The 16,374-nt window shown below is 64.5% G+C and overlaps 1 protein-coding gene across 1 annotated transcript in view; it reads right to left on the bottom strand.

Moving 5' to 3' along the window:
- CROCC2 (ciliary rootlet coiled-coil, rootletin family member 2) overlaps positions 1-16,374 on the bottom strand; it is a 61,494-nt gene that overhangs the window by 4,970 nt on the left and 40,150 nt on the right. The window contains exons 21-28 of the mRNA XM_072960693.1: positions 13,749-13,966; positions 12,969-13,128; positions 11,766-11,822; positions 11,655-11,735; positions 10,471-10,841; positions 10,118-10,298; positions 9,196-9,316; positions 8,311-8,444 (exon numbers count right to left, since the gene is read on the bottom strand). Coding sequence (XP_072816794.1) covers positions 8,311-8,444; positions 9,196-9,316; positions 10,118-10,298; positions 10,471-10,841; positions 11,655-11,735; positions 11,766-11,822; positions 12,969-13,128; positions 13,749-13,966 — 1,323 coding nt within the window. The remainder of the gene's footprint in view (positions 1-8,310; positions 8,445-9,195; positions 9,317-10,117; positions 10,299-10,470; positions 10,842-11,654; positions 11,736-11,765; positions 11,823-12,968; positions 13,129-13,748; positions 13,967-16,374) is intronic.

Here is a 16,374-nt window from a genome sequence, read left to right as displayed (position 1 = left end):
GAAGAAACCTCCACCGTCCCTCCCCTGCTTCCGGCCCTTGGGACAAAGACCACCACGGTCCCTCCCACTGCTTGCAGAGCCTGCTGGGCTCGGCCCCCTCTCCCCCGTGCCGTCCACTTCCAGCCTTTCCCTCTGGGCCCACCGTGTGCTCCTCTGACTCGGGCCTCCCCTCTCGCAGCCTGAGTGCCGGGGCCCCACACTGACACTGGCCGCCATGGGCCTTCCCCCACTGCTGCCCCGCAACCCCACCTCCCCATCACCCTCCGCTCTGAGCCCCCAAGAGGGGACAGCACCTGCCGTGTCCCCAGGCTGGAGCCGGCGTGGCGGGGCCTGGGGAATTATCGGGACACAGCCCGTCCATGTTGCAGCCTGGCTTCAAAAGCCCACGAGCCTCCAGATCTGAATCTTCCCGTGTGTCCCATGGGAGGAGGGGTCAGGGCCTTTGGATACGAGGGACTCTGAAAAGTGGGGAGCCACGTCGGCCCCTGCTGCGGGGGGCAGGTGGGAGGGTGAAGGGGGGGCCCGGGGGACCCGTCGGGGCCCCGCAGTTGTGCACATGGAGCCTGTGGCGGCTTGGGCTGCAGGGGCTGAGGCGAGGAGTTTGGAGGAGAGCAGGAGGTGGCTGCGTCTGAGGGTCCCCCTGGCTTGGACTGCGGGTGGCCCAGGACCCATTTACTGAGATGGGAGGGCAGGTGGGGGAGCACGCTTGAGGGGCCTCCCAGGGGTCACTGGACTCGGTGTGGCAGGGCCAAGTGGCTGTGGAGGCCCAGGCACTGGTGGCCAGGGGACGGGGGCTGCTGTGGTGATGGGGGGAGGAGGGGTCCGAGGCCAAGTGGACGTTAGAGGAGATGACAGCCCAGGGCGGACCCAGAGCTGGCAGAGATGGGAGGGACAGGAGGGTTTCCTGAGGGAGGGAGAGGTCAGTTCCCCATGTGGAGCGTTCCAGGGGGTTGGGTAGACGCAGACCCCAAAAGGGCCCTTTGGATGGGACCAGAGTTTCCTGTGATTTCTTTGTGTGTGGTGGGGGGTGGAGGGGCTGAAGCTGTGGGAGGTGGGCAGCCCTTCCAGAAACCAGGCTAGAGGAGGGGAGAGGGGCCAGCAGAGAGGGGAGTGGCGTATGGGTTGTTGGGGGCAGGAGGGTGCTTGTTTAGGAAGAGGGAGCCTGGGCTTAGAGCCAGAGAGGGGAAGCTGGAAGGCACGGGACCCCCGATGGCCCACATAGGCGCCAGCCCTCAAGTCACAGGGCCCCCCCCCCGCCAGCAAACTTGAGTCATTCACAGGGACCAAGCTGTGTCCCGGGGGTCCGTGTGTCTAAGGGGCCTTCGCCTCCACTCTCGCGCTCAGTTTCAGGAAATGCGGGAGGAGGGCTGACTCCGGGAGGGGTGGGGCGGCCGGCCACGTGCTAGCCGAGGCTGGTGCCGGCGAGGCAGATGGGTGACCCCGGACTTGCTGGTTTTGGTCTGACACTTGCGCACTTCAGAAAAGGAAAGGAAGGAGGGCGATGCTTGTACCTAAAATTGGGAGGTTCCACCCTTCTTTGAAAATTACAATTTTCTGTTTGTACACATTTTCCAGTAGAAAAGCAGAGGTTTCCTTCAAACATGGCTTAAATATGTCATGGTGTTTCACAGAGGCCCCAAACCACTCATGGGAAGCATTATGCTCCTCTTGTAATGACTCAGCTTTTATGGAATTCAAATGAACCGTAGTCATTGAACGGGGCACCCTCCATGGACACCCCCCTTTGGCCCCCGAGTTATCCTCACTTCTGTGTTGCTTTGCTTCTGCGCCCTGACGCTGCAGGAGGTGTGGGCTGGCCAGGCCAACCTCACAAAACCGGGCTCGCTGTGAGGGCTCAGCTGCGGGAGAGCCGGACCCCGCCTTCCGCTCAGGCTTGACCGGCAGCTCTGTGGGCTCCCCACCCCCCAACTCTGGGGCTTGGGGAAAGGACGCGGGATTGGTGGGCGCCCTTAGACTGGCCCCCAGCCTTGATTTCTCCATCTGTGTCACGGGTGACCTCACGGGGTTCTCGTCAGGCCCAGGAGAAGAATGGGAGGACTGTAAGGACCCCACCCCGGGTGGGTCTGGGGGCTGCTGTAAAGTGGGGGCCTTTAGAGGCCACTAGCAGAGCAGACGAGAGGGAGTCTCACTAAACACCCTGCCTGTTGCACCAGAACAGAGCCTCCCACGACCCTCAACCCATCCCTTAGGCCCCTGGAGTTCAGATCTGATACCTTTTCACCCACTGGTGTCAATGGATCGACTTGCTCACTGGCTGGCAAGGTCCCCGGCTCCCGGGGCGGGTCAGCGCTGGAGCAGCACACCGCCTCCTGGTCCTGCCCTCTGGGGCCTCGGAGCCCCCGGCCCGTCCTAGGACAGAACTGGCACTGGGAGGTGCTCAGATGTAGGAGGGTTGGAGCCCCTCTCTTCACACAGTGGACCTTGGTGGCCCAGAAAGGGCCCGGGGTCTGGGGACGGTCAGGGACACTGGAGCCTCTAGACCTGCCCCGCCCTGCTGGTCACTCTGCCCACCCTCGTGCCGCCCCTCCTGCTCTGACCGCCGAGTGTTACAGTCGGCTTTGCTAACCCATTTCACAATTTCCTTGGAAAATCTCAAGCATCTATTCTTCCCTGTAAACTTTGCAATCAGCTTGTCATGTTTCCCTGCAAACATGCCGCAAACAAACAGAAGACACCAAACCTGGAAAGCCAGCAGCCAGCTGACAAACCAGGAGCACACGGTCCCCGCCGCCCCGAGTCAGCCTCTCTCCACAAGACGAGGCACAGCCACAGGAAGAGGCACAAACGTTTAATTATTCCTTTAAATAACCTTTGAATTAAAGAAGTAAAAACTCACTCCTAGAAAGCTGGTAGAAAAGGAAAGGAATTCATATCAAAAACCTCTGGGGCACAAACCAAACCACAACTGGGGAAGATGTGACAACACCGAACGCTTTTGCTGTGGGAAGAGCGAGCCCGACGTAAATGCATCACTTCCTCTAAGAAATCAGAAGAATTACAACCCAAAAGAGGATGCTCACAGGGTTGAAAGGGGATTAACGAGGCAGAAATGGGGCAAGAGCTGGGAGCTGACTCTTCGAAAAGACCCGTAAGACAGACGAGCCGTTGGCAAGTTAGATTAAGAGAAACCGACGGAAGTCTCCAACGCGGACAGAAACAGGCCTGGCTGCAGGTGTGAATAAGGTCTAACTCCTCACGTAAATGGACCGGTAAACAAGCGAGCCGGTCCTCGGCAACGTGTTTAAAAACACGAGACGGACGTCTCCCTTGTGTCGAGAACTGACCCCGGAAGAGAGGGAAGCCTCAGCCAGAGCAGTGAGGGGAGAGCCGCACCGTTTAAGGGGCCAGGGGTGCAGCGTGTCTGCAAGAAGCTCCCTTCAGCCTCCCGGGAGAGCTCAACTCTCAGGCTATGCAGACGATGCCAGGTGGCCGAAAGACGGATAGCTCGCCAGTTCATTCTGTGCAGACAAAACACTCTTCACACAAAGCATCTGACACCTGCGGCTGGCACACGGGCGCAGACGCCCTTGACGAGCCCTCAGGAGCCCTCCCGCGCCGCCGCCGAGCCGCCCTGCCCTCCAGCCTCCGCTTTGCTTCTGGAACCTGGACTGAAGCTTGGCCTGGGCCCCGAGGCGAGTGCTCTGGAGAAGAAGAGGGGAGGGTGTGGGAGACGCAGGGTGCAGGCATGTGAGGAGCTGGTGGACGTGGCGAGTCTGGGTGCCAAGAGGGCGCCGCGGGCCCTCTGAGCGACGAGGCTGTGGCCCGGCCCCAGCCTGAGGATAACATCGGGCAGCCTCTCCCAGTGGGTGGGGGGTGATGCTGGGTGGGTGCCAGGCCCCCCGCCGCGCCTCCCGCCGGCTCGGGCCAGCTGCCTGCAGGCCCCCTGGGCGCTGGGTTCAGCGCGTGTCCTAACCCTTGGGCTCGGTTCTGCATTGTTGATCTACTGAATTCCCAGGGTAGCCCTGGAAACGGAGGGATTTGCTCTCAAACAAGAATCGTACTGTTTGCATAGCACAGCCTACCATTTAATTAGAAAAATATGTTTTTAATTAACTTTCTCTTGACAAACACATTGGCTTATGTGAAACGGGGGAAAAATCCAGTCTGTGAGAGTGAAGGACGTTGTGTAAACGGCCACCTGGCTCTGGCGGGTGCTGGCAGCTTGGCAGCCCGGCCTGGGCGTGAGGGGGCGGCGGACAGCGGGGAGCGGGGCCCTGTGACCCCAGCCCCCCGCCGCTGGGAGCGCGTCAGCCTGGTCTGCTGTGGTACAGAGCGCCCTGGGCCTCCGGCGACTGAGGCGTGTCTGAAGCCTCTCCCAGGCGCCCACCACCGTGGCCAGCAGGTTACAAAAATTGGGAGAGACTTTCCTCAGAGCTGGAGACCAGGGACTTGAGGGTTCCCGAAAGATGGAGAGCAGAGGGAGCCAACTGGCCCGAAAATAGGAGAATCGATAATTGCCTGGATTCAGAAAAATTTGATGCCATTCTGATAGACTTCGGCACACACACTTCCCCAAACAGCTGACGAAGCAGGAGGATGGACGTGGGTAGGAAGACCCCAAAGGCCCTCTGCGCCCACGTGCGGAGGCCTCAAGGGCTGGAGCGGCTGCGGGACGAGGAGGGGGGGCCCCGAGGGGTGCGGGTCACGTGGGTGAGGCTCCAGGAAGGCCCCCTGGAGGCAGGCAAGTGCCAGGGTGGAGGAGCCTGGGGACACCGCAGCTGTGCCCTGAGGTCAGGGCCTCACCCCCCTATTCCTGGAGCAGGAAAGTTCTGGTGAGGACTCGGCATGGCCTCTCTGCCCACTCCCACCACCGCTCCTTGGAACCTTCCCCTCTGCCTTTCGCTGGGGCCTGAAATGTCTGGACAGAGACACTTGAAGTCCCTGAGGGGTCCGCTGTGCTCCCAGCCTTGAGCGAGGCCAGACCCCCTTCCTGAGCCCATACGTCACACTCAACTGTGGCTCAGCAGAGCAGTCAGGCCTGGAATCCGACCTGAGGGTCTCGAATCAAAATGAGAATAGAGTTATGGCAAGAAACGGGGATCATGTCAGAAAATGGTCATTGATGTTCAAGATGGTGAGACCAGGTGGGTGCCGGACAGATGGAGAAAAACACAGAGCCAACCCCAGGCCGCGTGGAGGCGTGGCGAGTGGACAGTGCGTCGAGGTCGCAGGGACCGAAGTTCTCCCCGACTTGGGAGACGTGGGAGGGGAGGTTCAAGGTCAGCGAGGAGGCGGGGCCCGGGAGCAGGGTGTGAGTCACTGGACAAAGACTGGGGTGGGGGGGCGGCGCAGCGGTGCTTTTAGGGGGAAAGGACTTGTTCAAACCAGAGAGAGACCTGATCCCGCAGGCGGAGAGGCCCCACGCCCAGGCAAAAACGACCGGCTCAAGTCGCTGTGACGGCGGCGTCTGTGCAGCTCAAAGCTCAGCTGGCTCTCTGGCTTTCTCTCGGAAGGAACAGCTCACAGCCTGACACCCTCCCGTTTCCTGACACCGTCTGAGACTGAGGTCAGAGGACAAACAGCTCGCCTGAAGCCTGAGGAAAGTCAGACCCCACAGAAGAGACGGGAGGTGAGCCCGACTCACCGAGCCACCTGCGCTCACCAAGAATCCAGCTGACCCCAGCCGTGAGGCCAGAGCTCTAAGACGGCCTGTGACCTTGGGCCCCTGAGGTCGTCCCGAGATGGCGCGGGGAAGGCTCTGCTCAGCTGGCTCCGAGTTAACCCAACGGGAGGGGCCCAGGCGGATGGGGAGGTGTTGGCGGGAGGGCGATTCCACCTGAGGGCCCTGCTGTCACTGCTACGTGACAACCTCGGAGAAGACCCGTGCAGGGCCAGGGCAGCCTCTAGAGACAGCTGGGAAATGGGCCCAGGGGACGTTCTGCATGAGCCTGTGAGGGCGCTCTCCCCGGAGCCCCAGGGAGGATGGGGGCTGGGGCCCAGCCCCCAGAGTGTGGAGTGGGAGAGGGACCCCGGCCCTGCAGAGGGGCTTCAGGCCTGAGGACTGGGAGCTCACGAGTGGAGGGAAGTCACCAGTCTGTAGTGACCCACAGCACAGCTGCTGGGGAGGAGGGTGCCAGATGGGGGCTGCTGTGGAGGTAAAGCCCCTGGCTGGGCAGACACGGCAGGGCTCAGAACCGGGGGCCGGGTCTTCAGGGGCCGCACACTGCAGGGGAGAAAGATGGAGGTGGGGCAGGTCTGGAGGAAGGCAGCGCCCCGGAACACAGAAGATCTCTTAAGCCCCAGGGCACAGGTGCGGGGCCCCGGCGGCTGGGGGAGGCCAGTGGCACAGCAAGGGGTCCCGGGCCAGCCACCAGAGTCCCTGAGCACAGGGGACCTGTGACACGACACATTCTCTTCACGCTTAGCACTGAATAGTAGGGAAAAAATGTTTCAATTGTTCTAGCCCCGCCCCCTCCCCCCACAAGAGGTGACTAAGAGAGGGGAACAGGGATGAGGCCAGGATGCAGGCACTGGAGGAAAGAGGCGAGGAGATGACCCCAGAGTCCAGGGACAGAAAGAAAGTTTTGGGAAGCATCAAACGTAGCAAGTGTCCTGTGAGCCACAGAGGAGAGGCAGAGCGTGTGAGTTACCACAAAACTTGTAAGTGGAATAAATTCCCCAGGGACAGGGAAAGACCCCCCCAAGGTAGGACTGGAACCAAAGCCAGGCTGATGAAGTGGTGGCCGAAAGTATAAGAAGCAGAAGCCTGGAGGCCAAGACGGGGACCCCGGGGGGCACTGCCTGCATCAGGCAGAGTAGAAGTCAAGACAACGGCACGTGACAGGGCGTGAGGCCTCCAGTCCGGGAAATGTTAGAGGGCGCGTGTCATAGGCATCCACCAGTTAAAGACCCTTAGAAGCAAAAGAGACCTTGCCAAAAAATATGGCCATGAGGAAGCTCAATACACATTCCTGGCTCTGATGAATTCAGAGACAGAATCAGTGTGGAATGTTTGAACGACGTACTTGTAAAGGCTGATTTAATGGGTGTATTTCAAAAAGCGTCACCTGCAAACAGAAAATACTGTTCTCAAGTTGGATGGAACAAATACAGGTGGACATACGTGGAGAGTGGGGCCAGCCCTGCCCCGCCTCTGCTGGTTTCTCAGGCCACCCATCTCCCGGGCACCTCGCGAGTCCCCAGCTGGGCTCCTGGCCCTGTGACTGACTCCACGTCTCTCCCCTGCAGTGGCAGCCACCAGGGTCTTCCATCTCACAGATCTTTTCTGCCCAAGCTCCCCTCTGCTTTCCGCCCCTCACCTGTCGGAGGCCCCTCCTTGGGGGCTCCGGGCCCAGGGGGGACCCAGGCCCCTGCTGCCTGCCCGGCTCCTCGGGGCCCTCCAGGCCACCCCTCCTGGTCCTTCTATGGGCTCCCCTCCTCACAAGATGCTTGGAGGGGGCTGGCCTGCAGCTCCAGGCACTTGTAGGTCTGGGAGCCCTGACTCGCCCCCGCATCCTACCTGATCTCTCTGCTCTGCTGCCTCCACCAGCTGCGTCTCTCTAGCGTGGGGCCTGGGGCTTCCGATTCCCTGATCCCTCTGGGGGTCCTGGGCTCCCTCAGCTGTTCTCCACGCTCTGAGGCCCTCAGAGAGCTCCCTGAGAACGGTGGCCGGGGGCCCCAGCTGCCCAGACCCAGCTGCACCCTGGCCTCGTCCTGCCGGGGGTCTTAGCGCACCCCTAAGGGGGCTTTGACGTGTGGGTCCAGTGGGGGGATGCGGGGGTCCCGGTGAGAGTGAGGGGATCTGGGCCAGGTCCCACCCACCCAGGCCCGGCCCCCATCACAGGCCCAGACTCCTGACTTGAAACCCTCAGCCCCTGTGGCTACATTCATATCCCAAAGCCCAGCGCATGGGACATTTACCCCAGGGCCACTGTGCACCCGCCTTTGGTGTTTGTCAGCATAAATGGGCCCTGAAGCAGTGTAAACGTGACCCCACACATTTGGAGAGTTCCGAGGTGAGGCCAGAGTCACACAGCCCCCGCCAGCCTGGGGAGGCAGGGGTCTGCCCCGACTCCGCCCCTCACTGGCTGTGCCGCTGGGGCCGCGTGCTCGCTGCTCAGGACTGGGTTTCCCCAGCCTGGAAGATAAAGGCTAGGACGCCCTCAGGGACAGCTCTGCTGGGGGGTGGCCCCGATGGGCTGTGCAGGGGCCCACGTCCCGGGAGGCCGCCTGCTCCAGCCCAGCCGGGACCTCTGCCCACAAGGACTGAAACCTCCCCTCCCCCAGAAGCTGTCTCAGCACCCCCCCCCCGCGCTGGGATGTGGGGGGCTGGGGGCGGGGCGTCCCCACCTGGAGCCGCTGCTTCTCCAGGCCCGCCGCTCGCATGCTCACCAGGTGCTCGGTCTCTAGGCGCCGGAGCGCCTTCCCCTGCAGGGCCCGCGCGGCCTGTGCGCTGCTCACCTCACGCTCCGCCTGGCGCCAGCCTGTGGGGCAAACGGGGCGGCTCTCCTGGCTCCCAGGGCTGCAGGGCTGGGACCACCCCCTCCCGTTTCACTGGTTGGGAAACTGAGGCTCAGTGAGCTTAAGGGCCGGCACCTAGATGGTGGGGATGGGAGCGGCGCCCCCTCTGACAATTCCCTGCTCTTCCCGTCCTGCCTGGAAGCTCAAGGTCCCTGGGGAGTCTGGGGTCCAGTTCCCTCTGCCTGACTCCAGGCGCCCCCCGGCTCATCCTTCTCTCCTGCTGGCTTTGCTCCCAGACATCCCTGCCCCAGACTCTGTGCCAGCCCTGGGCCTCCTCCTGGGCAGACCCGATCGTGAGGGGAGGGGGCCAGAACTGGGGTGCGGTGACCAGCAGGGCCAGGGCCTCTCTGAGGAGGTGACCGGGGCAGGGGCCTGAGGGGCACAAGGCCCTGCGATTGTCTGGGGAGGAGGGTACCGGGCGGCAGACGCAGCCAGTGCAGATGCCCGGAGATGGGAGCAGTGGGAGGCGGGGGTGGCGGAGGGGCTGGCGGCGGAGGGGTGGGGGTGGCGCAGGTGGGGCCTCGGAGTCTCTGGACTGTGCTCCCCTGTGACGGGGAGGCCATGGCTGGGAAAGACCCACGAGCTACCAGGTTCCGGGTGTGCTACGGGGGGCCCTGCCGCCCAAGCCTGAGTGATTCCCAGGACGGCACGGCACGTGTGGCCAGGAGCTGAGCTCTGGGGGGCCCCAGGGCAGCGGGGGGAAAGGGAGGTCACCTTCCTCTGCCTCGGCCAGAGCCCTCTGCAGCTGCTCCGCGCGGCTCTGGGCTCGGGCGCGCTCGCTCTCTGCCTCACTCAGCCGGCGGCTCAGGCTCCCGACCTGGGAGCGCCAGGTGTCCTGGGGAGGAGGACCAAGGTCAGGCGCCGGCGGGTGAGCAGAGGGCCAAGGTGTTGGGCTAGAGGGTGGGGGGAGGGTGGGGCAGCTCATGGGTGCTCGGGGCAGGGCAGTGGGCGGGGTGGGCTGTGGACGCAGGAAGGCCAGGCCGCGTGGGGCAGCTGAGCTGACCTGCAGGTGCTGATGGGGGCACCGAGGGGCAGGAGTGCGGGCTGGGCTCCAGTGTCCAGGTCTGGTACAGACACAGAGTTGGGGAGTAGGGCGTGCAGGGCGACCTGACCCTGAGTGGGGCCCGAGCCTGCCCCCGGGGGCTGGCACTGGGGGCAGCGGGAGCCAGAAGGTGAGCGAGTGTGGTGGCGGGCCCCGGACCAGGGCTGAGTGACTGTCCGTCTGTCTTTCCCCAAAGCCCCTCCCGCGTGGCAAGTCTGGGGGGCAGCTCACAGGCTGCTCTGGGGGCGCCCTGCGGCAGCAGGATGGGCGCTGGGTCCCCGTGTGAGGGATCGCTGGGGGCTCTCTGTGGGCGACCTGCCGGCCCTGGGACGGTTCTTCAGGGCACAGGCGCTGCTGTCTGGCCTGAGGGGGCGGGGCCCTGGGCCACGGGGCGGCCGGGTTTCAAGGGACTGGCATTTGGTATTTATCCCATCAAACGAAGGATGGGCTGGACACAGGCGCCCAGTGCCCCATGGGGTCCTGCTAGGGTCCCAGCAGATCCCAGATGGACAGACAGCAGGACAGCAGACTGAGTGAGTGGCTCCTCCCCATCTCCCCGGGCCCCTTGAGGCTTGTCCTCCCTGCCCCCCTCACCCGCTCCCGCTGGGCGTCCCGTAGCTTCTGCATGAAGTCCCTCAGGGCGCCCTGCACGGAGGCCACGGCCACCTCTGTGCTCTGGTCTCCTGGTTCAGGCGAGGGCCATCGAAGGGGCGAGCGGGACCGGGCTGGGGGGCTGGCACTCCGGGAGCCGTCTGAGCCTGGAAGACACTGACGACTGAGGGGATGTGGTGGGGACTCGGTGACCAACAGGCAGATGCCTGGTCCACAGGGAGCTTGGGGAGAGGCACGGGGTCCAGGCCCCTCACTATGGGGTCCTGAGCCCTGGGGAGAGGTGGGGGTGCCCCAGGAAGGAGACAGAGCTGGGACAGGAGCCCGCCTGAAGCCACCGGGGACGCTGACCTTTGGTGGGGGAGCCCGGCCGCTCAGGGGAGCCGGAGGGGCTCTGTGTCCGGAGCCCCAGGCCGAGGCGGAGCGCGGACCACAGCCGGCCCAGCTGGCCCTCCGCATCCCTCCTGGCGCCCTCGGCCCGGGCCAGCTCCTGCTCAAGGCTGCGGGCCTGGTGGCCGGCCACGTCCAGGCGAGCCCGGAGGCCGCCGGCCACGCCTCGGGCCTGCTGCAGCTTCCTAATGACACTGTGCAGCTCGGCCTGGAGGGTCTGCTCCGCCCGCCGGCTCTCACAGAGGCGCTGCTCCAGCTGCTTCTCCCGGGACTCGCCTCGTGCCTCCACCTCCGCCAGCGCCTGCTGCAGCCTCAGGACCTGGGGGAGGGGTGTGGGGGCTCCAGACAGAGGGCCTCTTGGCCTCACCCTTTCCTCGGCATGTCACAGCTCGGGGGACACTGGACCTGCCTCCCAGCTCATGTCTGGCATGGGGACACCTGAGCCCAGAGAGGGAGGGACACCCAGGACCACGGAGCAGAGACAGGGTGGCCTGAGCAGACAGCCCAACGGGCAGCCACAGGACCCTGGCAAGACAGGGCAATGGCCCCAGGCTGTCCCCTCCTGTGGCCGGCATGGGGCCCACCCTCTGGTCAGTTCCCTGCTTGTCTGTCACTGCTCGCAGTCTGTCACCCTGAGTCCAGGGCTGGGGAACCTCAGGCTGCCTGACACCCCACATGGGCTTCCACATGGGTAAAGCAGCACCCTGCCCCCAAGCCCCCCCAGTCCCAGCACACGCAGGCTGAGGGTGGGGCGAGGCTCCACACGGCCGTCCTCCTGCCTCCCGTGTCCCAGGCCACAGTTCCTCCCTTCTCATTTCACCCCACAGATCCTCCCCTGGGCCGTGTTCCCCTCCCTGCCCTCCCCAGCCCGGCTGCCCCTCTGCAGCCAGCAGCCCAGCATCCCCAGCCGCAGACCCCAGCCGCGGCCTGACCTGTGCTCCCAGCCCCCAGGATGGCCCTCCATGGAGTCACGCGAGGGACCCTCTGAATGCTTGTGAGTGAACGGGGGAACAGACGGAGACACGACGGTCCCTCAGGAAGCGGGCTGGTTGGGGATGGAGGCAGCCGGGGCCCCAGGTCGAGGCCACGGAGCCCTGGTTAGACCATCAGTCCTGGGGTGCTCGGTTCCTACCTCCCTCTGGGCGCCCTCTCTGGCAGCCTCCGCCTCAGCCACCAGCCTCTGCAGCTCCAGAGCCTGCTGCCGGCTCTGCTGCTGCTGCTGTGCGTCCTGTGCGCCCTGGACCTGCAGCTGGATCACCTCTTGGCTCTTCCTCTGGTTCTCCCCCTCCAGTGTCTTCACCTGGGGGTGTGGGGGCTGCGCTGACGGGGTCGCCTGGGCCTCTGTGCTGGGAGGGCTGGGGAGGGGCCTCCCTCCCAGGCAGCTCCCTGTACGTGGGGAGGGGTAGGTGTGCCAAGTCCAGTTCTGGGCTGGGGGCTGTCCCTTGCCCATCCCATGACCATGCCCTTGGAGCCGATGCCCTCAGCCACTCCACGCCCTCTCCTGGTGCCTCCTGTTTGTTGCCAGGACACTGGAGCCCGGAGCCCGAGAATCCAGCCGAGGCCTCCTGGGCAGGGCTGAGGGGTGGGGGGGCTGATGAGGGAGGGCGAATGGCGGTTAAGGGTCCGGCTCTCAGCTCAGTTTCTGCTCTCACTTGCAGCAAACTTGGTTGGTCCACAGCCCCTCAGTGCCTCAGTGTCCTGCTCTGGAAAGGAAGGTCCTAGAGCCTTCCCCTGCGGAGTGAGTGAGGGTGACACGTGACAGCATGCCTGTGCCTGTGCCCACTGTGGACACTTTGTCAAACTGAAGAAGTTCGATAGAAATGGGTACAAACACTGGCAGGCTTCTCACTGCAAGGGGCGGCCTAGGCCCCCGCTCAGGGTGGGCTTGAGACCGGAGTGCCAGGTGTGAGCGGCCCGTGACGGGGACAGCCGGGCCGACGGATGGGGCCGCGCCCGTGTGTTCACCCTGGGCCCCCGGGCCGCCGTGCTAGAGGAAGCCCGGGCCCCCAGGGGCCCCGGGAGCCGCCCGCCCCAGCCCCCGACAGCCTGCATCAGCCCTGCACGCCTGAGAAGAGACACGTGGGGAAAATCCGCACCAGCCCCCGCCGTGGAGTCTCCTCGGTGCGCCTTACGGAGCAGAGCCGAGCTGTCCCCTCTGTGTGGCGCCCTGGCCGAGCTCCTGGCCCTCAGAGCTCATGAGCGTCAAAATGATTGTCTTCAGCCATTAAGTTTGGGGCTGTTTGGGCCCCGCGGGTTTGAGCAAGGCCCTTCTACTGGCGGCTCTGGGTCTGGCGACAGACAGTCCTGAAGGCGCAGGCAGCCAGGCCTTGTCTTCGAGCTCCCAGTCGGCAGCCCCGCAGGTGCCCTGGGAGCCTGGGGGGCGTCGAAGCCAAGCGCAGGCAGGGCCGGATCTCCCTGGAGGATGGGCTCCGGGGCAGCCCCTCACCTGTCTGCGTAGCTCCTGGAGCTCCCGGCGGGCATCTGCCCCTGCCCGCTCCGCCTCCCGCAGGCTGGCCCGCAGCTCTCCAGCCTCCTTCTGAGCCACCGCTCGGGCCTCCTCCAGGACCAGCACCTTCTGCTCCTTCTCCTCCTTGGAACGCTTAAAGCTGAGCAGAGTGTCACGGGCTTCGGTGGGGGGCTCCTCCCGAGGTGACTGTCCTGGCCTCCCAGCAGGTTGCCCACCTCCCTCGAGCCAGATGCTCCCCTAACTTGATTCCAAGTGTCCTTCTGTGGGGCACACTTCTGTCTGGGTCTGATGGTCCAGCTGGCCTGCCCCCCCACCCCCCGCCTTCCCCACCCCTGCTCCACACCCTCCCTCCAGAGATCCAATGTCCAGCACCAGCCACACCTCTGCTGCTCCCCTGGGAGGCTACACACCCAGCCTGGCTGTCCTGCTGTGGCAGGCCTCCCAGAGCCACCGGCCAGGCCTCCGCCTCCCTCTGCTCCCCACCCTCTGGCTGTCTCCTTCCGGTCACTTAGGGCCATCTTGCCTGCAAAATGGAATGCGCTGAGGATGAGGACAGGCCTGCGTCCCAGCCTCTGTGCCGGGGCCAGCACGGTGGACCCTCCAGCTGGGCAGCTGGCATCCTGGGTCGGCTTGGTGTGTGCGCTCCACCAGCACCTGGCCCAGCCTAGTGGGGCACCCCAGGCCCCACTGCCTTGCCCCCGACTCCTCACTGGGGTTGGAGGGCTCCCTTGCAGCTGCTCCTAGGGGCGGCCACCCTACCTGGCCTTCTCGTGCTCAGCCCTGCGGATGGCGGCCCGCAGCTCGGTGTTGGAATCCTGCAGCACGTCCTTCTCGTGGGCCTCGTCACCCAGCGCCCGGCGGGCCTCCAGGGCCTCCCTGCGCAGCCCCGCCCGGCTCTCCTCGCTGCCCTGCAGCTCCCGGCGTAGCGCGGCCAGCCCTCCCTGGGCCTCGTCCAGCTGTGCCCGCAGCCTCTTGGCCTGGGTTGAAGGGAGCGGGCAGCTCTAGGGGCCAGCTGGGGGCCCTGGGCCGGGGTCAGTGGTGGCCTCTGGCTCTGGTCTGGCAGCAGGACAGGTGTCCCCCCATCAATGACTTGAAGGAGAAGCAGACAGCCTGGCTCTGTCCCCACAGTACCTCCCCTGCTGCCGCCGAGGCTGCGGGGCAGCTCATGAGGGCCTGTCCCAGAGCCCCTGACCCTGGCCCTGGACCTGCCCTGATGCTGATCACTGTCCGCAGGGCCGGTGTGGGAAGCAGCGCTGCCTACACATCTGCCCTGTCCCCACCTGCTGTCCCTTGTGCCCACTCCTCCCTTCAGTAACGGTGTGGTGCCTGGGCCACTGCCAGCCCGGGAGTGACCAGCAGGCTCCTGATCCCGGAATGGCCGTGGGCATGGCCTCTCCCTCAGGCCTCGTTCCCCTGTTGGAGAGGGAGGCAGCGGGGAGGTGGGTCTCTGGGTCACTGCGCCCTCAGCATCCCCCATCTACTCGGGCCAGGCTGTGGCCATCACAGGCACATGCTTCGATGGCCTCCTAAACCCCAGGGGTGGCGACAGTGGAGGCCTGGGGTGGGAAGACGCTGGAGCCAGCGGGGACTTCAGGGCCCAGCAGCCAGGATCCCGGCCCCAGGCTGCACTGTGCCTCTGTGAGCTGCCTCAAGGAGAGGGTGTGTCCTCCTCAAGCTGCCGGTGTGTCCTCGTCCCCTGCCAGGCCTGCTCTGGGCCCAGGGCAGGACACCCACTGTGCTGGAGCCAGGGCCTGCGCCACCCCTGCACCTGGGCCCTCCTTGCCCCCAGGGCTTCCAGGCAGGGCCCGCTGATCGGTGGTTCTGGGAGCTGAAGTGTGGGTTGGGGTCAGGGTCCTCATTGCCTTGGGCCCCCAGGCGCAGCCCCTGGTGGGAGGGGCTGGAGGGCAGCGCAGACCTGGGGAAGGCGCAGCCCACCCCTGGACTCCCAGGCTGTGGGGCTGGGGCTCGGCGCTCTGACCTCGACCAGGGCACCCTGGAGGGGGCGTGCCCCGAGGAGCAGGTGGAGGGAGCCAGCAGAGAAGCCACAGAAACGGAGCCGGGTCAAGGGCCGGTGCCAGGAGCAAACCCCACTTCCCCACTTGGCTGGCTGTGTCAGCAGGATGCTGTCCAGGCCCTTGGCCAGGCCAGCTCCCGCGTCCGCTTGCTGTTAGTGTTGTTCTGTTTTTGGGAACGGCCTGAGCCCCCTCCGCTCCCCTCCCGCCCCCCACATGTGGGAGCCACAACCGTGCGGAGCATTTTCCGCCGAGCTCAGCAGAAATCCACCCCAAGGTCAAGGACCAGCAAAAGGGCCCGTCCATCATAGAAGGAGCTGTTTTCATTTCCCAGGGCCAGGGAGATGAAAACAAGTAAAACAAACGCGGGGGACCTCCCCCACCCCCCGCCTCATGAGAACAACCGTCCCTTTTGCAGGAATTTTACAGCCAAATCGCTTAATGTGATTATAATAATTATTTCTTTACTAGAAATTGTATAAACAGCCTCTTTTGAAATCTCCTGCAGGGAGGCGGCCCGAGGGCTCTGCACGGGGGAGGGAGAGCGGGGGAGGAGCTGTTGTGGGGCCCTGGCCTGTGTGCGTGTGTTCCTGCGTGTGCATTTATGGGCGAGCACACACACGTGTGCTTATGCGTGTGTGTATGCACACAGCACGTGTGAGCATGTGGTGTGTGCAACTGCACGTGTGCACGCACAGACATGCATGTGCATCGTGTGAGCACGTGTGGAGCCACGCGTGCTGCTGGTCGCACATACGTGTGCTCTCCGTGGTGTCCATATGTGTGTGCAAGTGTGAGGGTGGTGTCCACGCGCGCGCGCGTGTGTGTGCGTCAGGGTGTGGTCTCCATGTGCACAGGAGGTGTATGTATCATGTGAGTGTGTGGCGTGTGCACGTGTGTGATCTGTGTGGTGGGTGCGCACGTGTGTGCACACACACAGACCCCCGTGTGGACCTCGGGCAGGGCTGCGAGAGGCCTGGACGTGCCTCCAGTTTAAAGACTGAGAAAATGCCATGGTCTCCATGGCGACGCTGGGCCAGCCCGGCGCCTGGGAGGGCTCTCTTGGCCCCCTCTCTCTGCCATTGTCCCCCTGCCCCCAACCCCCTCACCCGCCTCAGCCTCCCCATCCTCTGCTCCCTTTCTGGGGGCCCCTCTCCCTTCTGGGGCGGCCTGTCCGGGAACCTGAACTTCCCACGAGGCTGTGCTTTCTCCCTTCACCCCCCAGAACAGATGCGCCCCCAGCCCCCCAGCTCCTCCCCCACTGCCCCCAGTTTGAAAGTCTTGCTCTGTTTCCCCGTGTGGTCGCTGACCGGGCCTGACTTCGAAATCTGTTGAAAGGGGACCTTTCTCTTTGGGGGCCAAAGTAAACAGCC

Source organism: Vicugna pacos, chromosome 5, assembly GCF_048564905.1.
Source record: "Vicugna pacos chromosome 5, VicPac4, whole genome shotgun sequence".
Lineage (NCBI taxonomy): Eukaryota > Metazoa > Chordata > Mammalia > Artiodactyla > Camelidae > Vicugna > Vicugna pacos.
The sequence above is the reverse complement of the archived record's forward strand: the minus strand, read 5'-3'. Positions and strand labels throughout refer to the sequence as shown.